The sequence below is a fragment of the Ostrea edulis genome, chromosome 6, assembly GCF_947568905.1.
Source record: "Ostrea edulis chromosome 6, xbOstEdul1.1, whole genome shotgun sequence".
In the NCBI taxonomy this organism is placed as follows: Eukaryota; Metazoa; Mollusca; class Bivalvia; order Ostreida; family Ostreidae; genus Ostrea; species Ostrea edulis.
This window is the reverse complement of record NC_079169.1, coordinates 17,275,055-17,293,082: the sequence shown is the minus strand read 5'-3', so window position 1 is coordinate 17,293,082 and position 18,028 is coordinate 17,275,055. Positions and strand designations below refer to the sequence as shown.

Here is an 18,028-nt window from a genome sequence, read left to right as displayed (position 1 = left end):
GTAGGTCGGTGGTGTGGAATTCCATTAATTGATAGAGAATACACGCACTGTAATACCGGTAAATTAACCGACGAATACCATTTTTTTCACAGGGGTTAAGCCCGTTTGGACCCGAACTCTGTGATATCATAAATGTAGAAAGGGCCGGATCTAACTCTGAACCAGATTAAAATCTACCCACTCGCTTCATATGCCTAAAGAATCAGAAACTAGGGGCGGATCTAAAGAATCAGAAACTAGGGGGCGGTAAGCGCAATTTGCTGGTCTCACTGCATGCTAAATTTCAAGCCAAGGATTCTTAAAAAAAAACAACCCATAAAACCCAGAGATATACGTCATCGTTCTCTCCATTTCACCCGTTTATTTTCACTAGGACATTTATCGGTCCAGGTCACTGGGTGGTTTCTTGCCTGTGACAGCAGCAAAATTCAGACTAGTGTGGAAGATGTCAGACCTATCAATTCAAATTTAATATCTATACTATAGTCAATGTGCTCCAGTGAGCTACTCAACTATGTCTATATATCATTGAAAAATTTAAGCTTCAAACACTCCAACTTGTGAATGGAAAAGTTTGAACAAAGAAAGATAACTCTAATGCATTGATCCGATTACTCTCGGTCTTCGAGCTGAAAGCTCAAGTAACAAGAAACTAAAGTAGAGCGCACTTGGTATGAAATTTCGCCTACATCAATAATTTTTTTCTTGAATATCATTTTTTACAAATATTCTGCTATACAATGTCAGTCTATACATGTTCTTGTGTTTACCCAAATTACTCCTGATCAATATTGATAGTATCTTTATCTGATAAATCGTTCTCAAAATTTACCTCGAGATTTAGCAGTCTGTCAAACGTGAAACATTCTTAACTTACATGCCTAGGTGGCCTAGTGGCTTAGGTGCTCGGTAATCTTACACTTGAAGCATACTTTCCGAGTTCGTCCAATATTTTCCCAATCCATTTTTTGGGTAATTTTCTTCGGGGGGGGGGGGGGGGGTTGTTATAAATGTGATACATTTATTTTAACAAATATTAGTCATTTTCATCATAACTTCCAATATCTGCAAGTTACGACTTCAAAGAAAAGGAATTTATTCCGAGATCACGGTAGTTTACACTAACCTGCTCCTGTGTGCATAGGATTTTTCAGACCGTAATGTGGCTGACGAAAAACTAAACCAATACAACAAGAAAAGGAGCACAAATGTACATCATGTAATATTAAATAAGTAAAAGATACGTTAAGGGAGGAAAATAACTGTTATACAGTTTGACTTCTCAAAAGTAAATATAACAAGATGGGTTTGTGAAACACAAAGGTTACAAGAACAAATATGTTGTACCAGTAGAAAGATCTTGTCACAAGAAATGTTCATGTACAATATGAATGCTTTAATATTTACCATTTAGAAGTTATGACCAATTTAAAAAAAAAGTCGGTCAAATGTCAAGGTCAAAAGGTTTAGTACCAACGGAAAGGTCTTGTCACAAGGAACACTCACGTGAAATATCAAAACTCTACCACTTACTGTTCAAAAGTTATAAGCAAGGTTAAAGTTTTCAAAAAGTAGGTCGAACTCCAAGATCAAGGGTAAAATATGTTGGTACCCACGGAAAGGTCTTGTCACAAGGAATACACATGTGAAATATCAAAGCTCTATCACTTACTGTTCAAAAGTTATTAGCAAGGTCAATGACAGACAGGGCAAAAACAATATACCCCCCTATCTTCGAGACATAAAAACTCATGTACCAACTGTTACATGATATTTCGGCAAAGCTAAACACTCAAATTATCAACCAAAGGCAAATGAACTGATGCAGCCATGTCAGAAAGAGTGAGCTAAGTAATGTCATAACTTATGTATTAAAAAGGGTTATTGTGCGATATGAATGCATCTATAAAAATATTGTACTGTTCAATTCACATAGGAACATGGTAAATGTCTGCAATGCTACACTGCTGCAGTTATTTACCTTGGTTGACGAAACATTAAAAACGTTGGCCTTATATCTAAAAATAACACGCCGGTCCATTATTGGAAACCGGCGTTTTCCCTTTAGATTTCCTATAAAATCGAAGAAACTGAACCTTGTTTCGTCATAGATGTAGTACAAACTGTTAAAACTCAGCTTATTAAAGAATTTGGTAACGTAAGCTTTACTATACACTGTTCGTTTTAAAATACTACATGTACTTATGTGAAACATAGGACAAGAATGGTAAGCGCGCCTCCAACTTCCGATGTAAGGGGAGTAACTGCAAAAATGTAGGTCATCTTTAACAGACCATTTTTGAAGGGGCACTTGTTTTGTGTTAACCGTTTATTTTAATGTATAAATCTTCATGTGGTAACTCATATATGTATATGCCTAATGAACAGGAAAAAGTATTTTCTTCCAAAATCCAGTTTTTAACGATTTGTTGATTTTTGTTGGAAAATGAAGATTTCAGCCCAAAATTCGGAAAGGGAAAATAAATTTTGGTGTAGAAAAGTTTAGTTGTGCATTTGGACGTTTTATTCTTAAATGTATAAGATCAATGTCATATCTTCTATAAAACAGTCATTTCCAGTTTTTCACTATTTTGTTTTAGAAAAATGTAGGTTTTCCGAACTAAAATGATATTTTTCATATATATATATATATTGCAAATAATATATATATCTTACTTGCTGAACAGTTTTTAAAATAAATCCTAACCTCAATTTTTATTGGTAGCCTCAAATGTATGAAAAAATGTGGGTTTTCTTCTTAAAATTTCAATCTTTAACAATTATATTAAAAAAAGCAAGATTTTACCCAAAAATTACAGTCAGGGAAAAAATATATTCTGCTGTCAAAAGTTTTAATCGAACATTTCCAGGTTGAAATTTGAAACTTATTTTTATTGTATGTTACATGAAATGAACCCTTTCTTCAATTTCCAATTTTTAGCGATTTTCATGAAAAACCACATCATTTTACCCCAAAATTCCAATTGAAATACAAAAGCCGATTTTTAATATGTTTTTTGCATGTGTTTTCTTGCATGAATAATCAGAATTTCATTTCTGTTGCAATTAGTTTGGTTTTGCTAATATATGAGGTAGATTGACTAGACTAGAAGGCGTCAGTCAAAATATGAAAGTGTAAATATCGTCAAAATTAACCCAAACGGAAATCGTATATAATTCACCTCAAAAAGTAACTTTCATTTATTGGAATAAACTTAAAAATACTTAAATATTGATTATCCTAAAATATAATCCATTACTTTCAAAGTAATTCCACCCTCCTGTGATGTCATCAGATTTTGCAAAATCAATGATTTAGATTTATGCACGATAGGAACAAATTTTGTTGGGAGTCTTTTCCTATAGTTATTGTAAACAAGAGGCCCATGGGCCACATCGCTCACCTGAGTCACCTTGGCCCATATCTGACGACTTTCCATATAAACCTTAGTCCATATTATGGCCCCAACTACCCCTGGAGGCCACGATTTTTGCAAACTTGAATCTACACTACGTCAGAAAGCTTTCATGTAAATGTCAACTTCTTTGGCCCAATGATCCTTGAGAAGATTTTCCCTATATTTGTATGTAAAACTTTGCCCCCCCCCTACCCTACCCCCCGGGGGCCATGATTTGAACATACTTGAACCTGCACTAAGTCAGAAAGTTTTTTTTTGTAAATATCAGCTTTTCTGACTCAGTGGTTATGGAGAAAAAGATTTTAACTATATATTTGTATGTAACACTTTGATTCCCGCTTGTGGCCCCATCCTACCCACGGGGGCCATGATTTGGACAAACTCGAGTCTGCACTATGTCAGAAGTTTTCATGTAAAAATCAGCTTTTCTGGCTCAGTGGTTCTTGCCTATATATTTCAATATAAAACTTTGACCCCCTATTGTGGCCCCACCCTTACCACGGGGGTCATGATTTGAACAATTTAGAATCTACACTTCCTCAAGAAGCTTCCACACAAGTTTCAGCTCTTCTGGCCCGGTGGTTCTTGAAAAGATTTTTTAGTGACCCCACCCTAATTTTGCTTTTTCTTGATTATCTCCCCTTGGACGGGGGCCTGGCTCTTCATTTGAACAATTGAGAGTCCCCTTTACCCAAGGATGCTTTGTGCCAACTTTGGTTGAAATTAGCCAAGTGGTCGTTGAAAATGTGAAGTTTACAGAGACGCCGTAATACGGGTGATCAGCTTTCAGCTCAGGTGAGCTAAACATCTTGTTAAAAATAAAATATTTCAAAAGTAAGTTATAGATGAATCAACGTTACGTTTCAAAATATTAAATCCAAGGGCAATAACTGTTTCTATTGATTTCTTTATCAAGCCTATTATGCGATGACTTCCTTTTTTTTTTTTGGGGTGAAGAGTTTCATGAAATAGTTACAAATGCTACTATTCGTCATAACCTGTTTTTATGAGTTTTTGATAACGCCGTTTAATGAAAATTGCAATTTTCTGACGGTGATATATGATTTTGTACGTCTACGTCTTAAAAAGTGTGATGACCTATGTATTTTATTTGATTGTTAGTTTTAACTCTAATGAATGGAAATAAATACACACTTTAAACTTGTATCACAAAAAACAGTTACTGCGAGTATGGAGTTACCTAAAGATTTTTTTTTTCCAGGTAATTTTGCTTTATATTCCCAAAACGTTTTTTAAAATTTCACGTCAAATACAATGCTTCTCTTCATTCTCAGCCATGTTGAACACTTGATGCTCTTGCTAGAATAAGGAGTAAACTTTGCCAACCCGTGTTCTACTAGGACTTGTGAAATACATTTTAACGTGCCCTAGATGACCGTCCGTGGGATTTCTACGAGCAGATTAATATTCGAGATTTTAACCCTGAACCATCAAAATAGACCTATTCCAACTGCAGCTTAGTGGGAGATGGTGTGGTAATATCCGGTGTACAACCTCCCTACTAGCCCTGGCTGGAGATAACCCTTTAGCATTATCAATAGAGCACTGTACCATTGTGCCAGTCATGTTTTTTGAAACCACGATTCTAAATGGTCTATTTCTACCATATAGGGTGGTTGGTTATATATATTGTCTAAAAGAAAATTTTAATCGGACGAAGGGCTTCAAATTTTAACCCTATGCTCAGCGCTTACGAAATTTGAGCAAGGAGGAATCTTTATTGTGCCACACCTGATGCGACACAGGACCTCGGTTATATAGAAGCTTTCAGAGGAACTACCCCATTTAGTCGCCTCTTACAAGCTAAAGCAAGGGGGCCCTAAGGACCTTTTAACCCAAATGTTTCGTATAACATGCAAACAAACCATATAAACAGATTGGCACATTTTCTTATTGCAACAATGCTACATAATTGTCACTCAGGGAAAATGTTCCAAATTCTTGCCAGATCTATGAAAATTAAGAAACTGTTAAAATGTCCAAATTTATTCGACATAATTCAAGTACTTGCTACTTCAAATCCGTTTTTTCCGACGGACTTCTTTGCGATGGATATTTTTCTTCAAAAACCAAATTGTCCAATAAATGACCTGCTGTGGTCTTTCAAAATTAAATAGTGGCATGATGTCATTATTTCTCTTTAAATAAAAATCATAATTAAGCTGATGGGATTGAAGGGTTCCAAAGTTCATTAATTTTCACTTCTTTCCAGCCTTCTGAGCAGCCTTGGTCACTTTGCCTTGACTTGGTTCATTTTTCTCAACCTCTTTGATGACACCAACAGCTACAGTTTGCCTCATGTCACGGACAGCAAAACGTCCCAATGGTGCGTACTTAGAGAATTGTTCAACACACATTGGTTTGCTGGGCACCATGAGGACCATAGCAGCATCTCCGCTCTTGATTACTTTAGGGGCTTCTTCCAAAACTTTCCCACTACGACGATCGCATTTCTCTCTGATTTCGACAAATTTGCAGGCAATATGAGCAGTGTGGCAATCGAGGACAGGCGCATATCCATTCTTGATTTCACCAGGGTGGTTCAAGATGATGACCTAACAAAATCACAATATATTAATATTCAATATCACCTTGTCAGCAATTTCAATTTTTAGCATCCATTAAATGTGTTTTGTACATTCTTGAAATGTTTCGTGGCACCATCAAATTCAATGTATACAAATGAGTGATAATATTGTCTTACCTGGGCAATAAAGTTCTTGGCACCCTTGGGAGGGTCATTCTTGCTGTCTCCACAGACATTTCCTCGACGGATTTCCTTAACAGACACGTTCTTTATATTGAAGCCAACATTGTCTCCTGGTACAGCTTCTGTGAGCGACTCGTGATGCATTTCCACTGATTTGACCTCAGTGGTGATGTTGGGTGGAGCGAAGGTGATAACCATACCAGGCTTCATAATACCAGTTTCAACTCTTCCTACTGGCACAGTTCCAATACCTAAAATCATACAAAGGTTGAAGAAAATTTTAACTATGTATGCTTTGTGCAACATTTGGATGAAATTGGCCAGCTGGTTATTGAGATATTTAAAGGAACTGACTCACGATTTTACCCAAAATTTTGTTTTTCACTTTTAATGATCAAAATCTACTGTCTAATGTGTTTGAAAGATTTCACATGAAAATTAAGGTTATACACCCTCACAGAAGCTCATTTTAGAGAGTTTATCATTTGTTTTGTAAACAAAGATTGCGGTATGCTATCATTTACAAAATTTCAAAAGAAATGGATATTTATCTAAGTATTATTATATCTTTCACATTTCAAGCATTTTTGGGGTGAAATGTGTCATCTAAAAGTTAAAATTTGTTACAATGCAAAATTAAGATGCATTATTATGCAAAATCATCAATTCACTTGTTTGTTTACATAAAAAGACTCGAGTCTTTGTTTACATAACACATATTCAAGGCTAAAATATTACTTTTATTCTTGCATTCAGAAGGTCAAAATTTTGGTTGTCAACATTAAATGAGCTATATTTCTAATGTTTAACATCAAAAATGAAAAATATTTTCATCAAAAATCGTGAACCAGTCCCTTTAATATATACATGTCAATGTATTTTCACTATCATCTTTGAAGGGTGCTGCCCTTCATTTGAACAAATTTAAATTCCCTTTACCCAAGGATGGTTATTGTAAAGTTTGGTTGATAATGGCCCAGTGGTTCTAGACGGAGTGATCAGAAAAGCTCACCTGAGCTTTGTGAGCTATAATTAGGGCAAACTAGAGGGTATCTATATACTAAATATGAATGTTATACAGGGTTCAAAATAATTGATGGCCCAATAAATCACAGGAGACTCAACCTTTGGCTCACGTAAAACTTATTTCATTGTTTTCCATTCTTGATCTTCAACTGTTGAAGTGGTGGTAGCGAATACCCAATGTTACTCAAGTATATAACTTTCTGCATGGACCTTTAATTTTTTTAACTGAATGTTGGATGCAAATGTGGTCGTGGTAATTAGGCGTTTACATAGGCGATACATCGCACGTGCTTCTTAATGAATTGCTTGCTCAGTTTTACCCTATACAGAGGTATTGTGATGATTAAAATTTATATGGCACCTGAATAAAATCATTCTAAATGTATGATTGATGAATATCACATTTTCATTAAAATTGAATTTCCCCCAATTGTTTAGTCGCAAATTTTCCCAATATTGAGGAACCTGGTCCAAAATCGGAGAAAACACTACTCAGAATATATATATGGTGCAAGTGACCAATGTTTTGACTATGGCAAGTGAACAAGCGTCCACCTAGTCAAATGGCAAATTGATGGGATTGATTGCATCTTGCCCAATGTCCCGATCAAGATTTTTTCACTCATTTGGAGACGTCACCAAGACCGGTGATGGGCTTCAAATTTAGGCCTATGCTCGATGCTTTTGGCCATTGAGCAGTGAGGGTTCTTTAGCATGCCACACCTACTGTGACACAGGTCATCCGTTTTTTTTTAAATGGTCATCTCCGAGGACCCGTGACATTCACACCTGATGCCGAGCGTTTGGTGATGGAACTGTCACAACCTGTTTTAACGACTTGGGTCTGTCAATATGGACAAATGGTTAAAGCATTTATTCTGTAAACATTGACGTTTCTTCAATTTATCAATCAAGGCAAATGTCTGGGATATCTGTATATTTTGAATTCATTCTTGTTGAACACTGTACAGTGATCGACATTAACAGATGTTGATTGCTGGAAGCAAGTGAAATGCTACACACAAGTCTGTATTGTAAACTTGTAAATAAAATCCCAGTAATTAATGGTGCAATTACGTGACATTTAAAATAAATATTTCACAAATTCAAATTAAGGTTTGTTTTCTTACAATGCCATACAAGTTGCCCAGTATGATAATTCTTAGTGCATGGGTTTCTTTAAATTTTGCCATCTATAATGGATACGCACTTCCACAATAGTGATGTTAAATATCCCCTTCGCAACTAGTCGCGAGAAGATAGCACGAAAACGATAAAATTGCATCATTTTTTTTTTACCTCCAATTTTGTATACATCCTGCAGAGGAAGACGAAGGGCCAAATCTGTGGGTCTCTTTGGTGGCAGGATGGAATCCAAAGCTTGCAAGAGAGTAAATCCGCTGGCATTTCCTTCTTTCCTCTCCACATTCCAACCCCTGAACCAAGACATATTTTTTGACTGTTCAATCATGTTGTCACCATGCCAACCAGAGATAGGTACAAAGGCAACAGTCTTTGGATTATATCCAATCTTCTTGATGTACTTCTCCACCTCCCCTTTGATATTCTCAAAACGTGTCTGCAAATTGAAGAATTTTGCTGTAATTAAGGTGACCAAGATTAAACATACCAACTTTTACAACCAGGCAATGCCAATCCTTTATCCACAAGATCTAGATCATATATACATCGTGAAGCTTTAGAGTGTAATTAAGATTATGAAGCAACTTTAAATGACGATATGGTGGTTAGATCTAGATCATGTGTACATTGTGAAGCTTTAGAATGCAAGATTATAGAGCAACTTTACCTCACTGTATGGTTTTTCCGTGCTGTCCATTTTGTTGACTCCGACAATGAGCTGTTTGACTCCCAAGGTGAAAGCCAATAGAGCGTGCTCACGAGTTTGTCCATTGGCGGAGATACCTGCTTCAAATTCCCCAACACCTGCTGCTACGATCAACACAGCACAATCAGCCTGAGATGTTCCTAAAAAAAACCAACAGATAACATAACCCCGTTGCAAAATTAACCAAAGTGCATGTCCTTTTCTTGAAAAACGACTTTGGACTGACTTCGTGATGGTTGTTTCATCTCCATGACAATTTCACCTTCCAATTTAATCCAAGTATTTTCAAGCAAATCGACATAATCAGTGTTCAAAAGTGGTTTAAGCTTGGTATAAACCACGAGTCTGCCAAAACAAAATGACAGATCTCATGGAATAAAACATTTTCATTTACTTGTAGTGATGTACCGATTGTCAGTCGATATAACTGAAACGATGTGAATAACTGACTGTCATTTTGAAAATCGCTGACGTCGGTATTCTAAAAATATCAAGATGTACTGTGAGCAATGCTCACTAAGAATACCACCCCCTACCCCAATCTCCCAAAGGGTGTTGTTAATAGGTATAAACAGTGTGCAAAACTAACTTTAAAGTCCTATAGACTTTTGGTCCATAGTCATTTCATTTCCTATAGACCACAACAAATTTCTATAGACCAAAATTTAATATGCAATATTCATCGTTATTGAAAAGTAAATAATAGTCACAAATTTGATTTGGCAATTTGATCATAGTTTAATTATATTCTTTTTTCAATTTCATGCACAAGCTTTTCGATTAGAATTTCGTTTTCTTTTTCATTTTGTTCCTGCTCAGTTTCACGGTTTGATTCTTCATCTAAGTCACTTTAACTACGTTTCGTTTTCTCATGATTTTCTGCGACTTTAACCTTGCTCCACCGAACTTTATAAAATCTAGAAAATCAGCATAGACTAGCTGCAATAATGTAGCCCTCTCTGATTTTTTTTTTTTTTTTTTTTTTTTTTTTTTTTAGGAGAGGGCTACAACTCCTTAGGATCTCCGTAATGGTGCAAATGCGGGAGTGATTCACTCCCGCAACATTTGCGCTCATTCTAAACATTTGCTGACTTTCTTTACGTAAATAAAATGATATTCTATGTTTCTTAGTCAATATATAAATTTACAACCTGCAACTTAAGGTTTGTGAGGCTCTATTCTACCGTTTTCAACAATTTCGATAAATTCCAATTTCTCGATTCATATTTGTGCGCCATGTTTGATGTACTGAAGTATAAACTTCCGATTGTCAAGTCATTTGCATATGCCATATAAGGTAGTATTTACATCAATGGAAAAGTATGGAGGCGAAAGCTATTTCGTCGGTATTGAAAAGGTTTGAATTTAATATCAAGTTAAAAACCGAACAGCCGAGTGTAAATTCTTTCTGCAACAATATGATTTTCCTTTCTTTGTCGAAGTGGCTCGAGTAACTACATTTTCGCGCTGATTGTCAATGCTTAGGTTTTTCATTAGATCCACCTACGAGATCTCGCGATAACAAGCATGGCGGAGCAGACGAAGAATTTTGCATGCTGATTTAATGAAAAACACCTTTATTAGACATGCCCGAGCACAAAGTTGGTACTCCTTTTGGTGTAAACAACATTTGGGACTAATACACAGAGTTTATTATCGGTTATTTATAAAATTATTTTGCACCATTACGGAGATCCTATGGAATTGTAGCCCTATCCCGAAAACGTCAGAATTAAAAAAAATTGGATAGGGCTACATTATTGCAGCTAGCATAGACCAGTGTCATTTTACATAGATGCAGTCTTTGTTAATTTCGAAAACTGGCATTTATACCATACATCTAATATGTTTCATCTTTATCTATCGAGTAGTTTCAGAATACAGAACAAAAGCAATACATGCATGTATGTTGCTTAACCTTGTCTGGGGAACAGAACAAGAAAACAGAATTGGAGTAAAAACAATGTCCCACAAAATTACAAGCTGTTATACAGGGTTCGAAATTAACTCATGTCCGTAAGTCCGAGACTAGTAAAAAGCGTGTCGGACTAGTAAACTCTCTATAGCACTAGTCCGTGCGGACTAGTGAAAATCCGGAAATCAATCTTGAATTGGTTAAGAGTTTAGCAAGATTTGTCTGAGTCTCTTAGATGTTTGAACTTATGGTCGATAAACTGCATGCTTAAGTGTTTGCGTGACAATGACTCCCGATCTTCCAAACACATGGAGTGCGTTCGAAACCGCCGTTCTTCGCATGAGCACAAATTCCTGCCATTTCTGAATGCCGAGTACAACGAGAATGGGTTTGAGGTGCAGAACTGCAAGTAGTGTGGTCGAAGAACATGCACGTTTGTGCGCACATGATCTCGTCATTCCCGACTCTAACACAGGAGTTTGTAACACTACAGCTCGTTTGGTCAATCAAGTGAATTTTATTGACTTATTTGATAAAATTTCGAACTCCTGTGACTCTAAGAACTGAGCACGAAAACAACGGGAATGTCGATCTTGAACGCACTTATGGACGTTTATAAAAGTATTAAGTTCCAAGAGGTTACTGTATGTTTCTGAAGATCTTCAATGCAAAATAAAGTATGGCGGTCTTTTTTCTTCTGTAGGTGTCATAAACTGAATTGCTGGAACTGACTGTGATGTGTTTGGTTTGATTAAATACTATTGAATAAAATGAAGATCATTTAATATGATATACTGGACGGACTAGTGAAATGCTTTGCGGACTAGTAAACATCAATAGTCACTAGTCCGTACGGACTAGTGCTTGAAAAAGTTAATTTCGAACCCTGTTATATCAACTCTAAAAATACCTGTAATCATGTTTTTGATGAAATCTCTGTGGCCTGGAGCATCAATAATTGTGATGTGGTACTTTGCCGTCTCAAACTTCCAGAGGGCAATGTCAATGGTGATTCCACGTTCACGCTCAGCCTTCAGTTTGTCCAACACCCAGGCGTACTTGAAGGAACCCTTGCCCATCTGCAAAATATTTCAAATAGTGCACGATAGATTTTCTAATGTGCAATGTAGGACCAAAATTAGACCAATTCCCAGTTGAACCCAATAAATCCCCTCCAGCAGTGATTCATTTTGAAAATGGTTATCATGAGTCCAGCGGACTCCCCTTGATTACAATAACGAGTCCCATGCTAAAATCAATGAGTCCAAATTTCATTATTTCAAACAAACAGCCTGACAATCACAGGTATAAACAAACCAAGTTAAGGAAGAAGCTTAGTGTTCTCACCCCCTTCTAGAGAATGAATATTTCGCTTTTTATTACAAGCCATCATTTGCAGAAAATTCTTGTTCGTAGCTAGTTCATATTGCAAAATGATTTTCAGGTGCTTAAAGTTGAATGATGGAAGTTTTTATTCCTAGCTACTTTGTGCATGCCATTTAGTTATGTTCCCCAAACAAAGTTTGGGAACATATTGATTTTACTCTGTTTCTTATTATTATTATTCTTTTTCTCCGGTACTTTTTTGTCCGGTAGTGTTCTCAGAAACTACAAAAGGGATCGATATGAAACTTTCCAGGATGATAGTATAGCGTTTGTAGATGTGCATAGTGATAGTCATTTTGTTTGCACGTGCATGCACGCGCGCGCACGTGCATTGCAATTTTGGTACAAAAAATGGAAAATCAGAATATTGAAGGAAGCGATATAAAACCTAAATAGGATGATAGTATATCATTTGTACATATGAAAAATAATAGTTATTTTGTCAGCACGCGCACGCATGCGCGTGCATTCCAAAATTTGTACACTAACTTTGGAATCAGTCTAACTTTTTTGTTGTTCATTGAAATGGCTTGAAATTCATATCATAGGTAGATATTGAGACCCTTAACTGATTTACATAGTCAAAATTACCAATTTGCACGCGCATGCACTTCATTTTGATTGGATAATACTAAAATGTTTGTAACTATCTTATTTATGAAGCGAATGAGATGATATTCACAGCATAAGTAGACAATATGTGTATCTATATATTGGTGTAATAAAAAAATGCCAACGTACACGCGCATGCAACGTTTTTTAAATGTTCAATTTTTAAAGGACGATAAGGTTTTTGTTTTTCATCAAATTCTATTGATATTAATGGTTTAGATGTGTCTTGGTACTCCTTACAAATTGCTGTGGTTAGAATTACTGCTAAGCACGTGTATGCACGTGTGCTGAATTCTGATTGGACGATTTTAAAATCGCTATAACTTTCTTATATTTGGTGGAAACGTTATGAAATTCATACTGTGGGTATATGATACAAATGCCTGTTGAACGACATCAACAAAAATTCGGAATCGTACACGCGTGCGCGTGCATGCACGTGCAACACTTTCTTTCATTTCTTGGTACTGAAATGACCATATTGAATGTACTACATGTAATTAAAGACTAAAATAAAATGATTTTTTGCTATAGATTTAAAAGGACATCACTTTTTAATTGGGGGAGGTTTGGGGAACATATGTAACGGTCCCCGTTACAATTAGAACTAGTTTTTTTTGTTCTGTACAAATGCTGCAATAAATAATTTTTTCTCCATTTTCTTCATTTTTCTAAAATCTTAGCCAAGAATAAAGTTTGTCATTTTTTTCACCTTTCAAATTTTCTCAACCTCTACTTCGTTTTCAGGACCGACGTTTGATTTCAGGGACTCCGCGTTTGTTTTTAACCTGTATATAGTTACTGACAATATTATCATTCACATCACTTTGCAAAACTGTTGTTAACTTTCCCTGATTAGGAAGTTTTAAAACATTGCAAAAATCGATGGAATCCCAGTTTTGTTTACCCGCCGTAATGCCTTATATATCATTTGGTTTCATTGGTTAATGCACTGCGAGTTGACCAATGAAATATCAATATTCTTAATTCGGAATATCTTGGGTGTGTAGTACGTTCTGGAGCTTAGATTTCATACTAATTACCGGGGGAAAATGAAAACAGTTTCATATAATTTCGAATGGTCATGCGTCCGCCGGGATGCAATTATTAAAATCATGTGTCCCGAGCAAATTCAATGCGTAATTTACGCAGGACGCACGCCAAAATGAATCACTGCTCCAACCCAAATTTACTGGTCGGTTGGATACGAGATGGATTTGGTTCGACAGCATGCGCGTGTAAATTGGTAATTTTTACCATGCAAATCACTTGACGGTCTCAATATTTACCTACGATATGAATATCTAGCCATTTCAATGAACAACAAAAAAGACTGATTCCAAAGTTAATATACAAATTTTGTAATGCATGTGCATGTGTGTAGACAAAATAAATATTTTTCATATCGATCCCTTTAATATTCTGATTTTCCATTTTTTGTACCAAAATTGCAGTGCACGTGCTCGCATGTGCAGACAAAATGACTATCGTTATGCACATCTACAAACGCTATACGATCATTCTGGAAAGTTTCATATCGATCCCTTTTGTAGTTTCTGAGAACACTCCCGGACAAAAAGAATAAGAAACAGAGTAAAAACATATGTTCCCAAACCTTGTTTGGAGAACATAATTACCATAAAAGTACCAGGAGTCGTTCTAAAATTGCATTGGAAAATCCCTTCATTGGCAAAAAAGAGATCAAGAATGAATGCACGAGAACAAGTCACAATTGTTGTTGGGAAAATACCTCAGCAGCTTCCTTTTCAAACTTGGCAATGGTTCTCTCGTCAATTCCACCACATTTGTAGATAAGATGTCCAGTAGTGGTCGATTTTCCAGAGTCGACATGACCAATGACGACAATGTTGATGTGAATCTTTTCTTTAACCATCGTTGCTCCTAGTATTTAATACTCTTGATACTGAAATTAAAATTTTCAAGTTCACTCAACACTTTCAAAGTTATTATCAACACAATTGAAAATCAAACAGAACATCAATACCATTAAGAACCCTAAAATTATCTAAGTTCTTAAATGAAATTTATATCAAATTATCAACTTAAGAGGCAAGTTGCAAAACAAACTTAGTAGAGCTCTGAGGAGTAGCCTTGTACCTCCCTTTAAAACAATGGACTGTCATAAAACAATGCTATAATATGACTGAACAAAATGCCCCCAGTTTAAAGGGTATAACTTGCCCAACAGTTTTACAGTATATAAGAATCACCCAAAAAATTCAAACATTTTGCAATGGTAGGGTGTTATTTTGACAAAATGTCTCATTAGAAACAATGGCATGGTATCAAACATATTGCAAAATGCATAGGAATGACTACACAAGGATGATTTTCATTCGATTCGATTTAATGTCTTTCTTCAACCCCATTTTTCCCCCCTCCATTTCAGAAACACCTGACCAGCTTCTCAATTTGACATAAAGGTCTAAGTCATGCGACGCCATTCAAAATGGCGGCCATCTTGACCACGTGTGTAGTGTAACGTACACAGACTATTGAATGCATTTACTTATACCAGAATGTTTTGAAAGTTGTTCAAAACAGTGTTCTTCAACCGAAATACACGTGAATATTTTCATATGACAAATTCTAACAAATAGGGAGACAAAAAAAAGCAAAAAACCCAAACAAAAACACGACCGAAATCGGCATTTCGCCGAATGGTGGACTGACCATGCAAACAAAGAAATCTAGTAGTCTTCACTAACAATTAATCACACTAAAATATTCTAACCAATAATCACAATCGCAAAATTATGCATGAAATGGTCCATTATCTATCAACACATGCAATACGTCAAACTATCTTGTTTGAAAATTTCATTTAAACGTCATTACAAATTCACATTCATACAATTCCAAAACATTTCAAACAACTATTAACAACATTATGTACAGGAAGATACTCAAGGAATTTAAAAATATTTCTGTATAATGATGAAATTTCAAGATGGCGACAAAAATCACTTTGAACCGGCTGTCCTATATTTCCCGATTAAAAATTATTAAAATTACGATGAAATCAACACTAAATATCATAGAAACTTTAACTTAGTGGTTTGATTATGAAAATAATACAATAAAATTACATAGATGCCCTCTAAATAACCTGATTTCTGTCAGATTTAAACACACACAGTCCACGTCGTACTTACTCCCAGAGTCAGCCACAGCAAAAAGGAAAGAGCTAAGTCACGTGTTGATAACGTCACGGCGGATTACACAGTGCCACTAAAAACCCCAAAACAGCTATTCTGTGAAAAATCTATATATGGAACATCTGTTTATTTTATTGGCTAAGATCTGTCATATTTTATGTTACTTTATTAAAAAATTCAAATTAATATTCTAGTTCACATTTATTTAAATTTCACAAACGCGATCACTGTTTGCTATCTTTGCCTTTCATCTACATCATAGTATAGTACGTGGAGTCACTTGTGTGATACTAGCGAAAAGAAAAAAAAAACTTACTACGCTTATATAGAACTTTTTTTGGCACTGTTTCCTGAAACAACGCTACTATATACATTGACAGTTTACGTCAAATTTGAATTATAAAAGTCCTTTCGTTTGAATAAAGCAATATATACATAACATGAAGTATCTTTTCTGGTAATTAGACCAAATGCAATGTATAAATACCTTGGAGTGGTCACTGAAATGTTTTGAAATAATGGTTGTCAATGATTCAAACGGTATACAAAATATATACATTGACTCCTAATATAGCTGATTGCACAAAGTGGCGTCAGCGGTCCACGTGGAGAGAGTATGGCGTTACGTTTGTGACAGATCCGGTTTTCACTGACACGGATCACAGGCACCTAAAGTTAGCAACCACCACCCATTTTTTAAAAAATTACCCAAATCAATAAAAATCGGGTGTAATTACCAATTTTGAGTATGCTGATTTCAAATCTGGATTCCTTTTACTCCAATTTCTTATAGAAAATGAGATATAGTGTCTCAAACACCCCTACCGTCAGGTTGCCAAAAACGGAAAATGTTTCATTTCGCATCAAAAAGTGACCCAACTTTATTTCTTGAAACACCATTACCCAAAACAATAAAAAGCAGGTGTAATTACCAATTTTGAGTATGCTGAATCCAATTCTGGATTCCTTTTACTCCACTTCCTTACAGAAAATGAGGTATAGGGCCTTAAACACCCCTACCGTCAGGTTGTCAAAAATTGAAAATGTTCCATTTCACATTAAAAAGTGACCTGAAAGTTATTTCTTGAAATAAGGCATACAACAGAAAAGGAAAACAATTAATACTAAATTGTTCCATGAACATTCTTAGTTGTTTTGGAAAGAATATATCCCACCTCTGGACTTCACAGATACAGGAAAGGAAGAGGAATACGGAGCGGATCAACGATCTTAAATTTAATCAGATTGGGCTATAGCCTAATGAACTGATGAACAGGAGCAAAAGTACAATTAATAGGAAAACTGATTTATTAAACAACAGCAAGTCTTTTCCGAGAACTTCTGGTAGAGCTGTCGGGGGGGGGGGGGGGGGGGGGGGGGGGCTGAGTTGCATCATTATCAGAATTTACCGAAACAGTGGACTCTCTGGCCAGTCTGGGGGCTGAGCTAGTTGCATCAGAACTGACAGAAGCAGAACTATCTGGCCAGTCGGGGGGCTGAGTGGTATCAGAATGTATTATTTATTTATTTTTATTTTTTCAAAATTCAGAAATTTAAAAACTGCATGATCAGATTTTTTTGTAACACTAATAATTAATGTCCCTTTATTGCGATGACTCTACAAGTACAAACCATGATATTAAAAAAAATGAAATGAAATGATAGATAAATAAATAAATAAAATATTTGTAAGTTACTTTATTTATCTGTAAGTAAGTCACTTATTAAGTGTAACTTGTGGCAATGCAACTTGCAGGTGAAAATTGCATCATCTGTAGCTTATGACCCCTTTTGCCTTGCTTTGTAATTAATATTGTTGAAAATTTGGCAAATAGCATTTTTAACCCCCCAGTCCATACCCCACTTTTCTTTAAACGTTAAAAATCCAGCTAATTCAGTGAGGAAGAAATG

General features: G+C 35.7%; 1 protein-coding gene across 3 annotated transcripts; it reads right to left on the bottom strand.

Moving 5' to 3' along the window:
* Window positions 1–5,410: 5,410 nt before the first annotated feature.
* LOC125646891 (elongation factor 1-alpha) lies at window positions 5,411–16,642 on the bottom strand. 3 transcript variants are annotated; one of them, XM_056141719.1, is made up of 7 exons: window positions 16,115–16,642; window positions 14,689–14,862; window positions 11,851–12,019; window positions 8,987–9,165; window positions 8,476–8,755; window positions 6,145–6,401; window positions 5,411–5,995 (listed from the first exon to the last, which is right to left on the bottom strand). In XM_056141719.1, exons 2-7 carry the CDS (start codon window positions 14,830–14,832, stop codon window positions 5,639–5,641), a joined length of 1,386 nt encoding a protein of 461 aa, XP_055997694.1. In that variant the 5' UTR covers window positions 14,833–14,862; window positions 16,115–16,642; the 3' UTR covers window positions 5,411–5,638. The 3 variants fall into 3 exon arrangements, with proteins under 3 accessions (XP_055997694.1, XP_055997695.1, XP_055997697.1); XM_056141720.1 differs by having other exon boundaries at window positions 16,069–16,176; XM_056141722.1 differs by having other exon boundaries at window positions 16,049–16,148.
* Window positions 16,643–18,028: the final 1,386 nt, after the last annotated feature.

Excerpts from the sequence above, each read along its gene's own strand:
- LOC125646891 (XM_056141719.1), bottom strand. The coding sequence starts at position 14,832 with ATGGTTAAAGAAAAGATTCACATCAACATTGTCGTCATTGGTCATGTC. Across the intron at positions 12,020-14,688 it reads TTGAAAAGGAAGCTGCTGAG|ATGGGCAAGGGTTCCTTCAA; the intron begins GTATTTTCCCAA and ends AATATTTTGCAG. Across the intron at positions 8,756-8,986 it reads CGGAAAAACCATACAGTGAG|ACACGTTTTGAGAATATCAA; the intron begins GTAAAGTTGCTC and ends TTCAATTTGCAG.